General features: G+C 47.5%; 1 protein-coding gene across 2 annotated transcripts in view; it reads left to right on the forward strand.

Annotated features, from left to right (window-relative positions):
* Positions 1–517: 517 nt before the first annotated feature.
* The window catches only part of TRAF2 (TNF receptor associated factor 2), a 46,590-nt gene continuing 27,192 nt past the window's right edge, over positions 518–19,915 (forward strand). For both annotated transcript variants that reach the window (XM_084650356.1, XM_084650357.1), the window contains exons 1-4: positions 518–574; positions 6,713–6,933; positions 8,890–8,968; positions 10,859–10,957. In XM_084650356.1, the coding sequence (XP_084506482.1) occupies positions 527–574; positions 6,713–6,933; positions 8,890–8,968; positions 10,859–10,957 (447 nt within the window). In that variant the 5' untranslated portion in view covers positions 518–526. The remainder of the gene's footprint in view (positions 575–6,712; positions 6,934–8,889; positions 8,969–10,858; positions 10,958–19,915) is intronic.

The raw sequence follows: 19,915 nt of genomic DNA on the forward strand, positions 1-19,915 counted from the left end.
CAGGGGGCGGTGGGGCAGGGGGTGACGGAGGCGCGGGCCGGGGGGCAGGGGGCGGTGGGGCAGGGAGTGACGGAGGCGCGGGCCGGGGGGCAGGGGGCGGTGGGGCAGGGAGTGACGGAGGCGCGGGCCGGGGGGCAGGGGGCGGTGGGGCAGGGGGTGACGGAGGCGCGGGCCGGGGGGCAGGGGGCGGTGGGGCAGGGGGTGACGGAGGCGCGGGGTCGGGGGCAGGGGGCGGTAGGGCTGGGGGTGACGGAGGCGCGGGCAGGGGGCGGTGGGGCAGGGGGTGACGGAGGCGCGGGCCGGGGGGCGGTGGGGCAGGGGGTGACGGAGTCGCGGGGTCGGGGGCGGGGGTGACGGAGGCGCGGGGCCCCGTGGGTCGGGCCGAGGGGGAGGGGGCCGCCGCCGCCCGTCCCCCAACCTGCCCCTCAACCGCCGCCAACGGCCACTTCTGGCAGCGCCACCGGGCGGGGGCGGGGCTTAGCCCTCGGGGGCGTGGCCCGGGGGACGTGTCCGCTGGGCGTGGCTTATGGCGGTGCTTCCGGTGTGGCTGGCGGGGAGCGGAGCGAGGCTGCCGGTAAGCGGGGCGGTTCCCCGGCCGCCCGCGGGCTCAGGGCGGTCGGCGCCCGGCCAGTGTCCGGTCCGGCCCGGGGCGGGCTGCGGGCCCCAGGGCGCCTGGCGGGGCGGGGCGGGGCGGGCGCGCGCAGCGTGTGGGGCCCGGGCCGGCGGCTGCGCCTGGCAGCGAGCGAGCGAGCGAGCGAGCGGGCGGGGGGGGCGGCGCGGGAGCGGCCCCTGTCCCGCGGGAGGCTGGGCTCGGGTCCGTGCGTGGGCGGGGCCCGGCGCGGGAAGCGCGGCCGGGGGCCTCGCGGGCGGCCGGGGTGTTCGAGCGGGAGCCGTTGGCGCGGGGAACTCGGGACGGGAAGTGCTGAGGGGAATTCCAGCGGCGGCGGCCCCGGGCGCTGGCGCGCGTGGGAAGCCCCGTGCGCGCCTGGCGGGTGGGTCGCTCCGGGCGCCTGGTGCCGTGGCGCCTGTCAGCCCGTGGGAAAGCTCTTTGCTGCTGGCCTTTGCTCCGGGTTTGTTTCTGTTTCGAATTGAATTGGGCTTTGGTGATCAGACTGAATGGCTCGAGTCAGGGCTTGCTTTCGTTAAGCCGCTCCTCGTTAGTCAAAGAGACTCCCTAGCGGGAGATCCCTGGCTGCCGCAGAGCCGTTTAACCTAAATGCCGCCCAGTAGGCACAATAGTGTGGTCTCAGCAAGAAAAGCTGAAACTTCGCCACTTCTGCATGATTCACGCTTGCCTCACATCCTACTTAACATTGCCCAAAATGCTGGGAAATAGGACTGTGGGAAATATACAGACCTATACGTGTCAAAAAGGTGGCCTCCACACGGTCCCTGACAACCTTAAAGGGCTTTTTAAACGTAGCGGGTGAATGTCAGTCTAGTTCCCAGCAGATAGGAGGAGATGGCCTTGCAGAAACCTTTGTGGAAAACATTTACTGACACCTGGCTGGCATGCTCATCAGAATGGTCATGGGTTACATTAAAAGATCAGGAGGACTTGTGGCACCTAGAGTACTGAGGTGCCACAAGTCCTCCTGTTCTTGTTGTGGATACAGAGTAACAGGGCTGCAACTCTGAAACCATGGGTTACATTGTGTCAGTGGTTAAACACAAGGATGGGGATCCTGAAGTACTGCTGTCCTGTGGATGCCTGGGGGCATTCAGCCCTCAGAGTTTTCAAGTATGAAATTCACCTGAAAATTAGAAAAAGAGGAAAACAGTTAAAAATAATCTTTCTGTATGGATTTTAGAGTCCATATTCTCACATTACTCTTGTTCAACAACTGTAGGCACATGAATATGTTGGTGTAATAGGACTACACTCTTATTAATGAGAGCTTTTCTTGCAGTGCGGCAGACCTATACATTCTCTCCCTCACTTGCCAGACCCACTAATTTTTTGTTTTCTATGCAGCTGTTGTATAATGTATTTAACTACTGTCGTTAACATGACTGGTACTTTTAGCAAAAATAACATTTTTGTGAGTTACTCTGTCTATAAAGGGCACTACATTTATATTAAACTAGACTTGAACATTAAAGTGTGTGTCGCTCAGTCCTTGTCTTCAAAGCTTTTCATGGGATTGACCCAAGGTACCTAAGAGATCACTTTGCTCTCTGAGGCTATGACCTTCCATTCTAGGTATATTCCACTGAAAGAATGGAAGTGGTTAATAATGCCAGCAGAGTCAGATTCAAGTGTGAGATTCAGTTTTCTCAGTAATTGGCCCATAGTTGTGGGAACTTGCTCTTAGAAGAGTTAGAATTAATGCACTTCTTTCAGTCTTCTGATCAGAATGTAAAAACTGCTTTGCTGATCTGGTCTTTCCATGATGATAAATGAGTGGGGTGTAGAAGAAAGATGGCTACTGTAGTGATGAGCATAGTACAAATGTTTAGATAAGCATAACATGAATAAAGGATAAAATGTACAGGTCCATTTATTTATGGTTACAATGTCCCACAGGTGCCCCTGTACTTATTTAAATTGAACACATGAGAACACTTTCACCCACCTGCTATTTAAGCTCGCCTTGTGATCTTTTGATGACCACAGGCAATGACCATTTTTTAGATCTCAGCTGATATGTAAAGTGCAGCATGGTGTGCTCTAGCATCTCTCTAGGTCAGGGATGGGTAACTTTAAGGTAGTAGAAGGCTACAAAATCCACTAAAATCTTTTAGCTAGCAGGGGTGTGTGATGTGGTGGAGAATTGGGTCTTGCCCTGAGAGGTTGTGGGGAGGGGGAAATCTGGTCCTGGTGCAGGACTGGCAAAAGAGCCCATCCTGTGCTTACCCCACAGCAACAGTTCTTGTCCCATGGAATTGGGTCTGGCTCACTGCTCCGGCTTGCTGACTCCTGTCACAGCGTTATCTGATGTGTACATTTGTGGGCAGGCAGGACCTGCCCCCTGCAAAGCCCTGTGCCTTTCCTGGCCCTTACAATGATCTAGCAGGCCAGATTTGTCCTTTGGGCCACCAGTTGCCTATCCCTGCTCTAGGTCACTGGTAGAGCTGCACAGGAAATGGCTGTCAAACGGTTTTGAGAATTGAAAAGTTTTTCTGTTCTTTACTGGGACAAACCCAAAACCTTTTGAAATATTTCATGGAGAGTCAGAGAGAACTCACTCCAGAAAAGCCTGGTGTTTATGACACTTGCTTGGGATGTGGGATACCGAAGTTCAAGTCTCTGTTTTACCTAATTTGGAGCAGGGACGTTACTCTGACTATCAAGCTATTCTGGTGGGTAGCTTCTGTCTGACCAGAAATTCTGTCCTGGACACGAGAAACCTTTCAGAAGAAAGTTTCATTGAAACTGATCTGTTACCACACAAAGTTTTCGTTTTGATAGATTGGCATTTCTGATGAAAAACCATTTTGTAGAAAAGTCCCTAACTACCTCTAATTCCTGGCTAAGTATTCCCTTAGAGGGAAGTGCAGACTCATTAGCACCCTCTATTCCTATACTTTAAGACCAGAAGAAGGGATCATTAAGAGAATCTGGTCTGACGTCCTGTATGACATAGGCCAAAAGATATCACCCAATAATTCCTCCATCAAGCCCATATCTTGTGATTGAGCCAGAACATATTTTTTTTCCCTTCCTGAAACAGCCAGGGTTTTTACTGAAGGTGAATGTCGAAATTCTTGGCGAAATTAAATGCAGCCAGCAGTGGAGTGGCTTATTGCTCTTGTATCAGACTGACTTCTGAATTGGTCGTACCTAGTGATTCTGGGTTATGTGGAATTTACATGAACTACTCCATCAAAGTAATGCCTAGCCAATCCGGAAAGCTTTTTAACAGGCTGTGCCATTGAGTTTGTCTTGCAGGGGGGAAAAAGGCAGCAATACAGAACTAAAAGTGATTGGTTATAAGTTATGCCTCATCTCCCCAGAAATGATGGTAGTTACGGGAGCTACTGTATCTAGGCCAGGTCCAAAACAATTCGCCTTGCTTTTGGTTATGGTAGTTTTACTGGGAGTAGAGGGAAGGAAACCGGCGGTTTGTTAGCCCACTTGGACAGGGTAATAAATATATTATTATTATAGAGTGCCATCCAGCAATGGCCCTCGGGGCACTTTATAAACATTGATAAATTAATCCTCAGGACTCTCCTGTGTAGTAGCAAAGTATTGGTAACTCTATTTGACAGCTGAGGTGTAGAGGCAAAAAGAAAAGGAGTACCTGTGGCACCTTAGAGACTAACAAATTTATTTGAGCATAAGCTTTCGTGAGCTGCAGCTCACTTCATCGGATGCTCACGAAATCTTATGCTCAAATAAATTTGTTAGTCTCTAAGGTGCCACAAGTACTCCTTATCTTTTTGCAGATACAGTCTAACATGGCTGCTACTCTGAAACCTGTCATTATATGAGGTGTAGAGGGGGATTTATATGTTCAAGGTGAGGCTTTCAGTCTGTGGCAGAGCCAGGAATATAACCTAGTTAGACTTGCTGATTTCCAGTCATGTATACAAACCTCTAGGTCAAATTGTGGCCGTTTGGAACCCTTTAGATACCCTTAAGAATATATTGTTCTGAGATCAGTGTGCTTAATTTTTCATACACTGGTTCCTCTCCGTTGGGAACATTCCCGCTGAAATTTTACTTTTTCTCCAGAGAGACTCTGATTATTCAAGTCTGGCTGCAAACGTATAATGCAGTCTGTGAACCAAGAGCATTGTCACCTGCCCTGATGTCGGCTCTCTTGTCAGTGAATATTGGCTCTGAGGTTAGGGCATTACATGCACAGCTTTACCCTTCTTCTGGCCCTACATAATTGCATGCAATCAGAAGGAGCCTTCCTCTTGTTCTATCCCCCTTCCTTCCTCCTCCCTGCCCCCCCGCACTCATCCATAATTTGCTGTGGCTGCCGTTGTTGGCAGTGTTCACCCTCCCCAAAGTGGGAGGATTTCTGATTGGAACAAGGACAGGGTCTTAAGCTGGTGAGAGGCAATATCCAGCAATCTTCCGCTTATTACCTGTGGAGGAGTTATGCCTCCTGGCATTGCTGGTTGTAACTCCTTATCTTCCCCAAGGCACCACTGCCTCAGAAGAAGCAGGATTTTGACCTAAATTGGTTTCCTCTAAAGCAGTGGTTCTCAATGTGTTATGTGGGCCACATCCAATACTACCTGTATGGCCCTGAAGATGTCACATGGGCTGGAGCTGTGTGCTGATTGGGCCGCAGGTTGAGAACCACTGGTCTAAAGACTGGCTGGGTCACACAATGATTCAATTATGCAACATGTGTTCTTTTTTACGTAGCTTGTTCCCAGTGTTCTGGATACACTCCCCACCCCATGCCCCTTCGTATCTTCTCCATGGTCCAGCTACACTTAATTGCTTTTGTGCCATTGGACACTTGTGGAGGGAGAGATCCTGCAAGATGCCCTCAATTTTTCTAGAACTGTTAATTTATATTTCAGGGAGGCATTTTTACAGTCTTGGTCGATGGTCGATAGCCAACATTTACACCAAGTTACTTCTCTTAATAAATTTAGACTACATTAAAAACATCTGGTTAAAGTCAGTCATCAGGCAACACAATGACATTAAGCCCTGGTCTATGTTTAAAAGTTAGATCGACTTAGCTATGTTGCTCAGGGCTGAAAATGTTTATACCCTGAGGGCTGTAGTTAGGTCGATCTAGTCCCCAGTGTAGACACGACTAGGTTGCCAGAAGAATTCTTCCATCAACCTAGCTACCGCCTCTCATTAACTAGGAAGCATTTTTGCTACGACAGTACAGCTGCAGCACTATACCTGTGTCGATGTAGTGGCTGTAGTGTAAATATGGTCTCAGAATACATCAGATTTAAATGCTAAATGCTTGGAACTCGGTCTAACCCCGGATTATAGCTTGTTTGGCTGTTTTGATACAAAGATAACATACATGTAGTTAACACACCTTTTGGTCTAGTCTGTACATGGGAGCATTGGGAGGGCGGTTTTCTGAATGGCGCACACAGTAAAAATAAATCGCTAAACTGCCTTTTATTCCCAGTATATTACTCCTTTTGTTAGGTTATACCATTTTTGCCTTTTCATTTTGTAAACCTTCAAAGAAACCTGGAACCCTCAGACACCTGACTGGATGTTGTAAATCTTGGCTCTCGGCTGTTCAAACAGGTTCCACCTGTGACTCAAGTGAGCCGCTGGCCTTATATAGGATCACAGTGAATTTTGACAACTGCCAGAAATGGAAGTGTGTGGCACTGGATCATGGCTGTGTCACTTGACATGTAGGAAGTTTTCAGGAGGCTCTTTGTTTATTCTCTTGATCAGTTTGACATTGGGCAAGTGGTCTCCTCTCGGGTCTCTCTTGTTTTGGACTGGAGGCAGCAATTTGTCCAAAGTTTGTTTTCCCATAATTAAGGTGGGTGGGGAACTAGGCAAGGATACCCCACCCCATTTCCTTGTTTCGGATTTAACTTTAGAGCCCCTGCCCCTGGCAAGTGCCAGAAGACACAATCTGCCTAGTTGGCTGTTTCATTGTGTATAATACACTGCAGACCTGTGCTTAGGAATAACAAGCTCAGCTATTGCGGTGGCTTCCAGGTGATCAATGCAGTGAAGGTAGTGAAAGGTGAACCGTGTCCAACTGAGAACAAGATAATCAAATGGGACAAAACATTTTTCTTTTTTCAGGCTCTTGAGGCACATCTGGGGTTTTTGGTTCACATGGCAGCAGCAAACTCGACTCCACCTGGTTCTTTGGATTTAAACCAGCCTGGATTTTCAAAGGAGATACTGGGGACTAAATTGGAGGGCAAATACCTCTGCTCCGAGTGCAAGAATATTCTGAGGAGGCCATTTCAAGCTCAGTGTGGACACCGCTATTGTTCTTACTGTCTGAAGAAACTTATAAGGTAATTTATCCCTCTCCAGTCTGAAACAAAATGATTAGAAGCAAAGGAAAGCAAAAAAGGAAATACAGCCTTATTTTCAGTGGGTTGTGAGTGAGGGCCACGTTTTATGTCTGTCTCTTAATTTCAGCATCTGGTTCTCTTCAGGCATTAGAGCAGTGGTCTCCAACCTTGTTACACACAAGATCACTTTTTGAATTTAAGATCAACCCAGGATCTACCCTGCCCCTTCCCTGAGGCCCCACCCCGCTCACTCCATTCCCCGCTTCCTATCGCTTGCTTTCCCCCACCCTCATTCACTTTCACCGCGGTGGGGCAGAGGGTTGAGGTGTGGGAGAAGGTGCAGGTTCTGGGCTGGGGCTGAGGGGTTCAGAGTGTGGAAGAGGGCTCCGGGCTGAGCCTGGGGCAGGGATTTGGAGTGCAGGAGTGAGGGGTGCAATCTCTGGGAGGGAGTTTGGGTGCAGAAAGGGGCTCCAGGCTGGGGCAGAGTGTTAGGGTGCAGGAGAGGGTGAGGGATGTGGGCTCTGGGAGGGAGTTTGGTGCAGCTGGGGCAGGGGGTTGTGGTGCATGAGGGGGTGAGGGCTCTTGGAGGGAGTTTGGTGTAGGATGGGCCTGTGGGCTGGTGTAGAGTGTTGGGGTGCAGGAGAGGGTGAGGGATGTAGGCTCTGGCCAGGAGGCGCTTACCATAGGCGGCTCCCAGCCGGTAGCGCAGCAGGTCTCAGGCAGGCTGTCTGCCTGCCATAGCCCCATGGTGCTCCCTGAAGTGGCTGGCTGCTGGCACATCTCTGCGGCCCTGGTTCCCAGCCAACTGGAGTTGTGGGGACACTGCTGGGGGGGGAGGCAGCGTGCGGAGCTGCCTCCCCCGCACCAACCCAGGGGTCGCAGAGACGAGCTAGCAGCCAGCCGCTTCTGGGAGTGGCGTGGGGCCAGGGCAGGCAGGCAGCCTGCCTGAGGCCTGCTGCACCGCCAGACTTTTAGTGACCTGGAGATTGCAATCGACTGGCAGAGGCTCCAGGATCGACCAGCTGATCATGGTAGAGGGGTTGGTGACCACTGCCCTAGAGGGTATGTCTACACAGCATTTTGCCATTCTCGGGAAGGAGCCTCCCAGCCCCGGTCAACCAGCTCAGGTTAGCAAGGCTTGCTCTAGTGCTCTAAAACAGCGTGTAGACAGCTCTTTCAAGTTGCAGCTCAGGCTGGAGCTTGGGCTCTGAAGCCTGCTCTCTCCAGGCTTCAGAGCTTGAGCTTCGGTCCCAGCTGTCATTTCAAAGCACTGTCTACACAGCTGTTTTTAGAGCGATAGCACAAGGCCCGCTAACCCAAGTCTGTGGGTCTGAGCTGGAGGGCTCTTTCCCGTGGGCTCCAAAACGCTATGTAGTCATACCCAGAGTTTCCTGAGTGAGTTGTGTTCTTCAGGTGGTATGGTCAAGCCGAAACCCAGGAGATTATTGGGTGTGACAAAGACCAGGTGGTCCATCTAGGTTGATCCACTCTAATTAAGTACTGTTGTAAGTGACTATCGGGGCCGTATAAAGAATTTGTTCCTTGGAGGTCCCTGCTTGGCAATAATGCCACCTGTGTGAAATGTAAAAATACGTTTTATGATCGCAAAAGAAGTTTCAATTGGCCTTCTTAATTTCTCTGTCTTCACTTTTAAGGGCATGGGGGAAAGTTTAAATATAAGAACAGTTAATCATGAGGGGAAGAAAACTAGAATAAAGATCACTACAAGGAAGAAATAACTAAAATAGAGCAGAAATGTATATCCATTAAAAAGGATCAATCGAATGCAAAATGTATGTTAGTAAATGGCTCCATTTGCTGTTTTAAAAATATACTTGTGTAAATAAACCTTCTTTGGCTCTGAAGGCTCTCTTGAGAAGCCTCTATTGTCTCTGAATCACAAATTCAGCATGAATCTTTTTATTTTGTGGCTGATTTTTTCCCCCACCCCATTAGCTCTGGGCCTCAGAAGTGTGCAGCCTGTATTCAGGAAGGAATATATGAAGAAGGAGTTTCTATTTTAGAAACAAATTCGGTAAGTAAGATCTCTCCAAAGCAGAGAACATTGAAGTCATTCATAAACATTTCCTGTTTTTGTTTAGAGTGAGAGGCCAGAGACTGGTACCTAAGAATGATGGAATCCATTATCTAACAGGTGTGAATTCAGTATCCCAAGTGTTATGATAGTGCTGCAATTGATTCCCCAACTTCTAAAATTCAGGACATCTTACAACACAGTTTACTTGTTTAAACTCTGCAATAAAGATTTGTCATAGATGCTGTCACACAGTCTGGAGTGGCTCACGAACATGAGTGCCTGCCTGAGGGCAGACTGGTAAAACCAGGGTACTTACCCCATACTGGTGGTATGTTTTATAATTAGATTTCACCAACCCAGTAAGAAATGTGAACTCCTGGATCACTGTAACAATCTTACTGTGGAGTCACAGACAGTCCCCTTGGGCTCTCCAGTTTATCTTGCCACCCAGGCAAGCTGGACTTAGTGATAAATGGCCACTTACTTCAGAAATCACAAAATACTCAGGTTGTGACCAGTCACTTACAAATTGATCTGGGGTGTCTTAGCTCTCACACCAAAGACAACACCTGTAGCCAATCTTGCAGTAAACTAACTAAAGGTTTATTAATTAGGAAAAAGAAATAACAGAGTTATTTATAGGTTCAAGCAAGCAAGCATATACACATAAATGAGTTACCATCTATGGTTCCTAAAGGTGACAGAGATGTAGTAATCTGTCAATTCAAAATGTCATTCAGGAGAGGCCAAGGGGTAACCTCTTAGGCACACATCCCCAGGCTATGTACACGCTACAGCTTAGATTGGTATAAGTTAGGGTGAATAAGCCACCTCCCTGAGCAAAGTAAGTTACAACAACCTAAGTGCTGGCGTGGGCAGCGCTATGTCAGCGGGACAGCTTCTTCCACTGGCACAGCCCCGGCCACGCGTGGCGGCTGGAATAATTAAGTTGATGGGAGAGCTCTCCTGTCGGCTTAGAGCATCTGCATTAGCAGCGGCACAGCTGCACCAATGTCAGCTCTGTAGCCATAGCCTTAGTTTAGTGTGAGAGTTCAAACAGCAAAGAAATGAATTGTGACCCTGTTTTGTCTTTTACATTTAGGGCATATCTACATTACCAGCAAAACTTGTCAGCAAAACTTACGTTGCTCAGGCGTGTGAAAAAAAAACAAACAACCCCTTCTGAGCAACATAAGTTTCACCGGCATCTGTGGCCCTGGGAGAGCTTCTTCTGCGGACATAACCACTTGTGGAGGTGGTTTTATTATGTCAACGGGAGACCTCTCTCCATTGGTACAGCTGTGCCGGTGTAAACTTGCTAGTGTAGACACGGCCTTATAGCCTTCCAGTCCATGAGACAAACTCCCTTGCATGTACGTTTCCAAGGGGTGATAGGGCTGTTCACCAATCCTGTGCATTGTGATGTTCCTTAATGGCCCTTTTAATCTTGATAGGCCTCTTTAATGGATTGGGGGCATGATTCCTGTGTGTGGGTTCACAAGTTCAGAGCAAACATTTTCAAAATTATGAAGCAAAATGTACATATTTCCTTATAGCCTGGAATACAGACATCATACATGAGATTAGTACATGCAGCAATTTACAAGCATTTCATAGAGTCTAAACACTAAATACATTCTTATGATACTAATACCTGTTTTGAACAACACTAACATACAGGTGAGCTGGTTTGGTTTCCAGCTATGAGTTTATCTTAGCTAACTCCTACGGCCTTGGCTGGAACTGGTTTACAAGATGCATCTCTAAGGGTACTGTGGGACAACAAGTTTGGGAAGACTGTTTCTTAGCAATGGCATGTGAAGAATCAGGAGACTAGATCAAAGCTGCAATCCCAGAGTAACTTGTCTTTGCTTTTTCCCATTTGAGGCTTTCTCAGATAACGCAGCTCGTCGGGAGGTGGAAAGTCTGCCGGCTGTCTGTATTAACGATGGCTGCCCATGGAAAGGGACTATTAAAGAGTATGAGGTAAAGACTAGAGTCTCTCCATGTATCTCTTCATTCTGCTTTCTCCTTTCTTTTGCATGTGAGTGGTGATGGGCAAGACACTGGGAATTAAATGAGTTCCTGCTGGCATTAGCCTTCAGCCTCTGAGCTTTCAGCTGCTCTAATTCAATCCTAGATAAGCTCTGGCCTCCTGGAGCTTTCAGAGATTTCCAATCTAACCTAGGTGGTTGTGTATCCTAGTGAGGGTGTAGACTGATTGGAGAAGTTTTCAAATACTTTGTATGATCCCTCAAACCAACCATTTTTTCCTTCTATGACCTCCAAAATCACTCGCTTCTTACTTCCAAGACACCATATCCCAGAATCCTTCTTGCTGCATCAGCCTAAAAAAAACTCCTCAAAAAACTGTAATCATAGAAATATCAGGCTGGAAGGGATCTCCAGTGGCCATCTAGTTGAGCCACCTGTGCTGAGTCTGGCCCAAGTAAACCTAGACATCCCTGCCAGGTGTTTGTCCCCCTGTTCTTAAAAACCTCCAATGGTAGGGATTCCTCAATCTCCCTTGGAAGCTTATTCCCAGAGTTTAACTCTCCTTAGAGTTAGAAAGTTTTTCTTAATATCTAACGTAAATCTCCCTTGCTTCAAACTATGCTGATTCCTTCTTGTCCTACCTTTGGTGGACACAAAGAACAATGGATCACTGTCCTCTTTATAATGGACCTTAACATATTTAGAAACTGTTATCAGGTCCCCCCTTGGCCTCCATTTCTCAAGACTAAATATACCCAGGTTTTTTAACCTTTCCTCAGAGGGCAGGCTTTCTAAATCCTTTATCATTTGTGTTGCTCTCTGGATTCTTTCCAGTTTGTCTCTGCCATATATTATGGCCAAAATAGGCATTTACCTTCAGGCCTGAATAAATGAATTTGTTTTGGGGATGGTGGAGTGGATATAGTTCTTGTCCTGCCCACTGCTCTTTTACATCCAGGGACTATAGTAATTGGGAAGGTGGGGCCATCCCCCAACACACAGGAGGCCTGGTCAAGAGGTCCATAGAGTCATGGATTCAGTGGGTGTGCCCCAAAATAACCTCTTCCATCAGCTTGCTGGACAAAATGTCCTCTGTACCCCCTCTTTCCCTTAGCATCAGAACCTCACCAATTCTGTGTTCAATGCCATCTGCAGTTTTTATGGCCCAGTGAATGTGACCATTAGCACATATACATACATATGATACTGATCTCATTGGAAAGATACATTCCCATTGAAAATTTCATGAATGGCACGTTTCCCAGCACTCTGTAGTGAATAGAGTCTACTGCAGTAATTTGCATTGTAAGGATTTATTTGCAATCAGATGGGTTAGGAACAATTTAAAAAAATAAATATAAAAGAAAACTTGGTCTGTTGGGAAATTTTTACAACCCTCTGGAAACACTGGAATCATAACCCAGACCGTGAGAACCACTGAGTGAAGGGACTGAGATAATAGCAGGTGACTCCTGAGGAGTTGGGGTGAGGAAGTGATGTTTTACTCCTGACAAAGCATTTAAGATCAATCTGTGTAATGTGACATCTTGATTCTATTAGCAATGCCATTACAGGGAGGCAAGAAGAACTACGTTTACTTCTGATTTTGTCTGAGTCCTCTGGTTTGCCTTTAGTGGCCACTAGTAGAGAACTTTATCTGCACTTTGGGCTCTAATTGGCCAATACTCTAATACTTCTAGGCTTGGATTTCAGCCTAGAAATTTAGTGGGAGTTGGGTGCTGAGCTCCCTTAGACTGTTTTGAAAATCTCACCCCTAGATCTATGAGTGTCATGGGGTATTTATGCAATTGACTGAAATAAATGTCAAATTCAAGATCTAACCCTAGTGCTTGTTGGTAGCGTTTCTAATTTATAGGGAGGAGATTAGAGATACAGCTTCAGGATACCAGTGTGTTTACTGAGGATTCAGTTTAGCATTGCTGGGTTCCGAGTTCAATTATGTGCTGTATGACTGGCAGTTGTTAGCATGAAATTTTGTGCCCCAATTTAACATGTGGGACCAAATTCAACTGTGGCATAAGTGAGCCCAGCTCAATTAAGGTAAATGGAGCTACGTCTGGCAGGAAGGTATTCAGCCCCCTCACTTTAAACAGCTACTGACTAGTTTGGAAATAGGTTTGAGAGACTGTTTGAGAACTTTAATTCTATTTTATTTCCAAAAAAGGGCATGAGGGCAGTTTCTGTAGGGCCAAAGAGGTATCCTCTGTAGCCATATGTCTGTGTGATCTTGTAAGATTTCACAAGTTAGACAGGGTTGGGCTTGGTCACTACTTGGACGAGACACCTCCAAGGAAAAGGTGCCACATGCCATGTTGTTGGTTATTCATGAGAGAGCTTTTTTCCTTGCCAGTCAGTGCTGCACCAAAACCTAGCATGATAAGGAGTATTTGCTGTTGGAAGTAACTTCTTTTGGATAAGTTTCAGAGTAACAGCCGTGTTAGTCTGTATTCGCAAAAAGAAAAGGAGTACTTGTGGCACCTTAGAGACTAACCAATTTATTAGAGCATAAGCTTTCGCTCACGAAAGCTTATGCTCTAATAAATTGGTTAGTCTCTAAGGTGCCACAAGTACTCCTTTTCTTCTTTTGGATAAGACATTCAATTGAAGAGCTGACCTCCGGTAGCCATTTAAAAATCATATAGCATTCTTGCAAGATTAGGGGTGTTAGCCTTGGTGTCCTGGTTAAATTCCAAGTTGGGTAATTACGTTCTACTTTCTTAATTCCTTCTTGCATGTAAAGAGGGATACAGGATTCTTCTTCACCTCCCATCCCAAACTATTCTGTAGTATTGCTGTGGACTGTATATCACTACCCCACTTCACCCGAGAGGTGTCTGTGCTCCAGTAGTGAGAGAAGCTATTCATGGGTGGGGAAGCAGAGGGGGCACTTTGGGATCCTTCTGAATGGAATGTGCTGTATGCATGTGAGTTATTAGTTGACAAGCACTAGCCTTCTCCTTTAATCTGCTCTTAACGATCAGAAAACATTGAAGATTATTTTGCTAAAATAAAGTTAAGTCCATCTGAGGCAGTCCAGTGGAAGCATCTTGGGCTGCCATGCTGTGCAGCTCTGAGCCTGGAACTCTATCCTGAGCGACAAGCAATACTCTTGAGGGAGCTCTGCACCAAAAAATTAAATTCTGCGCCAAAAAATAAAAATTTTATGCACAATATTTTAAAATTCTTCAACATTCTGAAAATGGTATTTGTCAATACATAAATGTGGAGGCTCCAGCATGGCAGTGGGGAGCGCAGGTAACTAGCTGCATGCAGGGTGATCTCCCACCTCCAACACTCTGCTCCCCCTCCCGCCGGACAGGGACTCAGCAGTGAGGCTGCACCCAACCCTGACACAGCGCAAGGGCCAAGCCTGCCCCATAAACAACTTGGGCTCTGCACCAGGCACACCAGGTGTGGGTGAGCAGGCAAGCTGAGCCTAGCAGGATCTGCGTGTAGAAGGGTTTAGTGTGGGGGATCCAGATGTGGGGAAGAGGGTTCTGTGTGGGGCAGTCTGGGTGTGGATGGCTCAGTGGGGGATCTGAATGCACAGGGGCTTGTTGGGGGGGTCCAGGTGCAGGGGCAATGGGACTCTGCAGGGGGGTCCAGGCGAAGGTGGTTGAGGCTCAGAGGGGTGTCCAGGTGCAAGGGAGGAGGGGCTCGTCAGGGTGAGGGTCTGGGTATAGCTGGTTGGGGCTCAGTGGGGTGGTCACGTACAGGGGCGGTGGGACTCATTGGGATGGGAGTTTGATGGGCCTGCTTAACAGGGGAGCCCCTACTTCAGCTGCTGCCAAGGGGATGCCGCATGCTGGGCTCCTGCTTCCCCTATCTCCTTCTCTTCCCCATCCTATCACCCTGCCCCCCCCATCTCATCCCCCTTCCTTCCCCACTGCTCCTTTCCCACACACCAGCCCCTTTTCCCTGCCCCACCACAGGCACTCACGGTTATACCGAAAACAGGACGTCTCCCAGCACACAGAAGGCAAGCTGGCACTGGGACTCAGGAGGCGGCAACCAGCTGCAAAGTCAGCTGAACCGAGTGGCAGCCTCTTTCAGCCAGACAGCTCTGTGCTCGCAGAAACGGAGGGGGGGGGCAGTGGCACGTGACTCTGTGTGCCGCCCCACGCCTCGCCTCTGTTTGGGGGGCAATGGCTCCCCAAACTACGCCCATGGGCATCCCCTGCCCCTCCCATCCCCCCTGGCTTCCCTTGGCTTCTCCATCACTTTCTGCAAGGAAGCAAAGAAATCTGCAGGTGGGCATGTTTTCGGCATGGCTCAGAATTCCCCCAGGAGTAAAGCAAGGATTGTGGGCATGGTAGTAGTGACTGTTGTGTCTGGAGGGAGCTGGAGAGGGATTATGGCAACTGTAGTAGTTGATTTATCTGATACCTCATATCTCTTCCCCATTGTGGCAAGGTGTTGGATTGAGTGGTACTGAGAGTGAAGGGAAGAGCCCAACAAATATGTCAATGCAGGGTCTAACCAGCCTCCTACATACCTGTGTACCTTTCTGGCTAGTACAGATACAGTGATTAGGTGAGCAGGGGTTGCAGAAGGGTGCTGTGGTGTCAGAGCTCTTCTGTATAGCGTGCCTAAAGCCGTGCTGTGTCATCTGAAAGCAGCAATGTGTGTTGCTGCCTTCAGCAGCAGCAACACTCCCACCATGGAAAGCCCCTTGCTGTGCTATTTCAGACAGACCATGGAAAGTACCTAAAAGATAATTCACTGTTTGTTCATTTTAAAAGCTCGCAGCCACTAGCATCAAGAGAAACTCATTTGACTGCCCTCTGATTATAAATTAGGAGATTGTGTCACTGGCATTTTAGTAATTTCACAGGGGTGGGAGAGGAAGAGGACCAGCTTCTGCAGCTGAAAATTTTCAGCCCTTTGCCCTTAAAGTCCTTCCTCAGCTCTCCAAGTTTTGTTTCCTGTTTAAGCTACCAAAGGTCATGTTTCAAATGCAGCATGTTTTTAAAACTGAGTGTGTGGGCAAAGTTCATGCCGTCTCTTTCAACTCTTCCTATTGTGAAAAGTATTAAAATATTCAGCACTGTCAGAAGAGAGCTGAATTTTTAAATACAATTTTCTTCTTACTGTGTTTTGAATATGCTGGTAAATGCTTGGAACATGTGGACACTGCCTCAGAAGAGATTTTTTCTTTTGTGCACTAAAAGCTGTTTCCACATGAAAGCTCACTGATCAATATGTGTGTGTAGATAGAAAGTGTGCTATGGTAAAGGGTTTTTAAAAACGGGTGCTTTGCAGAAAGGGGAAAAAATCACAGATGAGAGATGCAAAGACTGTGAAGTTAGGCAGTTGGAGCATGAGAAATAACCAAGAAAATATATCCTTGTGACTTCCAGGTGCTGAGATATGATGGTGCTGGGAGCCAAATATGTACCTAGAGTAGGTACAGACAGACTCCTAAGGATCATCTAAGTCCTCAACTCTTCACACAGCAATAAAATGGTACTTTAAAAATACATGAAATGTCACTTCTCTCCCACCTTGCAACAGAGGGATGAGGGAAGTGAATGTCCTTCAGCTTCTGAGAGAGACTTTCTTAATCATCAGCAGGATTTTAAAATAAATTGACAGGGACATAAGGGCTTGCTTTAATTTAGACTCCATCTTGGGGAACACAGGGTCATTTGAAGGCTAGGGAGACCTGAGTGGAGCATCAGGATCTGCCCTTCTAATCCTGAGAGCAATATTTAAATAGACTAAATGAGAGGTTGGATTAGTCTGCCAGGTAGTTCTGTGACTTGCTGGTCTGTTTTCAGATAAAATAAAGGCCAGGAGGGAGAAGCCAGTAAATTGGTCTAAAAGAGACTCAACCTTCCTTGTGAGTTGAGTTCAGCTAATAAGTATAGATGAGCTTTCTTGTCTGTTTGGATCTTAACCTGTCCTGGTCCAGATTCAAATTCCACATGTTAATACCATGGACTTTGCAAACAGTTTTGTAGGCCTAGAGCCTTTCATCAGAGCTCAGCTGAGCCTGTGTAAGAGAATAAGAACATCCAGTTGAATATCTGTGTGAGTAGTAAAGGCTCCCCTTCCAGAATTTAATTCGGTCGGTAGAGGGGAAGCTAACGTCCCATCCCACAGGGTTCAGGCTTCAGAGTTACTTCTTGAAGTTTTGTGGCTGGCCAGAGTAGTCTTTCTGTTAGAGAGATTTCAGTGCTCTTGGTGGAGTCTTAGTTCAATGGGCTTTCCTTGGAATGTAGTACAGACCTGCGGGCCCTTGGAATTGCTTCCCCTCCTTTTCTTTCCTCCTTGGGAATTAATATTAAAGGGTTTGCAGCACTGTCTGTGTTTGTTATAGTAAGATATTGCAACTAAAGCTTTGTGGTTGGAGCACTCTGTGATGCTGGGCAGGACACCAGAGTTCTGTCTTTGAAATTAGGAAGAAACTTCTGTTGTATTTCCCTGTTGGAAGCTTCTGGTTCCAAGTTGGATTATAGCATTGGGGCACCATTTTCCGCCAGTTCATAGGCTGAAAATGGTGATCAAAGTTGTGTGCAAGGGAGTCAGATCCCACTTTCCTGAGTGGAAATGTTTGTTGCAGTGCCCTGTACTTGTAGTTAGAGATGGCTCGAGGAAGTCCTATTTTGGAGAGAAGGTCTAGTGCAGCGGTGGCCAACCTGAGCCTGAGAAGGAGCCAGAATTTACCAATGTACATTTCCAAAGAGCCACAGTAATGTGTCAGCAGCCCCCCTCCACTCCCAGAGCCTCCCACGGCTCCCAGTCCCACCGATCAGTGCCTCCTCCTCCCTTACTGCACCTCCTGATCAGCAGTTCGTGCATGCAGGAGGCTCGGGGAGCGGGGGCGCGGGGAAGAGGGCACGGCAGGCTCAGGGGAGGGGGCGGGAAGGGGTGGAGTTGGGGGCAGGGCCTGTGGCAGAGCCAGGGGTTGAGCAGTGAGCACCCCCTGGCCCATTGGAAAGTTGGTGCCTGTAGATCCAGCCCCGGAGTCGGTGCCTAGACAAGGAGCCGCATATTAGCTTCTGAAGAGCCGCATGTGGCTCCGCAGCCACAGGTTGGCCACCCCTGGTCTAGTGATTTGATACCTCTACTCTAGAGCTAGGGTTGAAATCCACAGACTTGAAAACTGGCCTCCCTTAAAGTCCTAGAGGTAAAGGTTGCATAGCTGATTGCCTAGATGTACTTTGTTTCCTGTCCAACCTGCTCTGTGGGAGGTAAGCTACAGGGAGTGCCAGAAAATGTGTGTGGGAGGGGATTGGAAAGCCCCATCTGAAAGGGCCTGATATGTCAGTGTTTACTTCTCAAAACAACTCAGTGATATTGTGGTGGCTTTGCTGATTAATACTTCTAGCATCTGGCTCTCTGAAAATGTAATGCTGTAATTCAGTATCCTGGACATTCAGATCAGTCACATGTCCCTTCTAAAGCCTTGATGAAACCCCACCTTGCAGCCTTAGTTTGAGCACAGTTCTGTTTAAGTTTTCAGGCAACATTTAACAGTCAGTTGGGAATTGACATTTTTGCACTCTCAGAGACTTTCTTCAGAGAAATGCCAAGGCTGTTATCACACTCTTTCTTTTGTGTAAAAGCTGATGGAATTTAATTGGTGCTTTTGGTTCATGTTTAAGAAACTCAAAAGATCGAAATCTAAAGTAAACCCTGTTTGGGGGAAACCTGGTTTGGTGCGGATTTTCCAGTGCGTAAAGGGCACTGGTCCTGACTATGTTTGCATTTTCTTCCCTCACACATTTCCTTTCCTGAAAGCCGCCTCCCTCCTCAGACTAAAGTAAGAACAAAATTAATATTTAATGTCCAAACTCCCATACTTTTGGGACACAGATTTGTCTGATTCACCTTGCCCACATCCTTCCCTAAAAATTGGAAGGGAGGTGGGAGCTGTGTCCTGTCAGGGCTGGCCAGATGATGTCCACAGAGTTCTAATTTATGACTTGTTGGTGACCTCATCTTTCGTATGGAGGCCAGACCAATAGAGATGAAAAGTGCCAGCATGGAATACTCCAATTCAAGTGACTGAGCAGCTTCAATCAAGATGAAGCATTGCGTGCTGGGACCTGAAGTATCCTCTGTGTTTAAAAGAGGAGGGTTGCTTCTTTATTCAAAGCAGGCAGGGCTGTATGGCTTTCAGCAAGTTGACCATATACCCCTCAGAGTTGCGGTATTTGGGTGCTTTTAAGCTATACTGTTTGGCTGGTGGAGATAACCATTGAATACTGAGCTAAAACCAGAAAGTGGCAGTGTGAGAAATCTCAGTGCTGTCAGAAGAATCTTGGGAATGGAGTGTCCTCATTAGCAACAAAGGAGAGACTGAGATGGTGGTTTCCAAAGAACTGTGATCTGTAGCTGTTAAATGTAACCAAGGTGATGGTTTGCAGAACAGGTACCTTCAGACCAGTAGTTCCCAATATCTTTGGTTGGAGCGCCGCGTCAGGTGATGGATGGGTGCTATCTACTATGCCCTATATCCAGGGCCTTGTGTACTCCATGGCTTTGATTCCCAATTTCCTTATCAAGGTTAATTTAATCTTTTGCCATGAAATGAAATTCACTGTATATGAAGCTGAATGTGAAGACAATGCATAGGCTCCAGCTGGTACGGAATGCAGCTGCCTACCTTCTTCATTTAGGCCACCGTGTGCACATCAGGCCCATGCTCAAGTCCTTTCACTGGCTCCTAATCAGCTTCAGTTTAAGATTTTGGTCCTAAGCTTCAAAGCAATTCATGGATCAAACTCCAGCGAGTTCAAGACCATGTTTTGATATATGAACCACTGCAACAGCTGCATTCCTCTGGGACAATGTAGATCATAAAACCCAGGACAAAGGACATGAGAGCTAGGGACAAAGCATTCTCTGTCAAGGGGATCCTAGTTTTGAACAAACTTCCAGTGGAGATTAGGCAAATCCAGAGTCTGACAGACTTTGGGA

This window comes from Lepidochelys olivacea, assembly GCF_965140295.1.
Source record: "Lepidochelys olivacea isolate rLepOli2 genome assembly, chromosome: 16".
NCBI lineage: Eukaryota > Metazoa > Chordata > Testudines > Cheloniidae > Lepidochelys > Lepidochelys olivacea.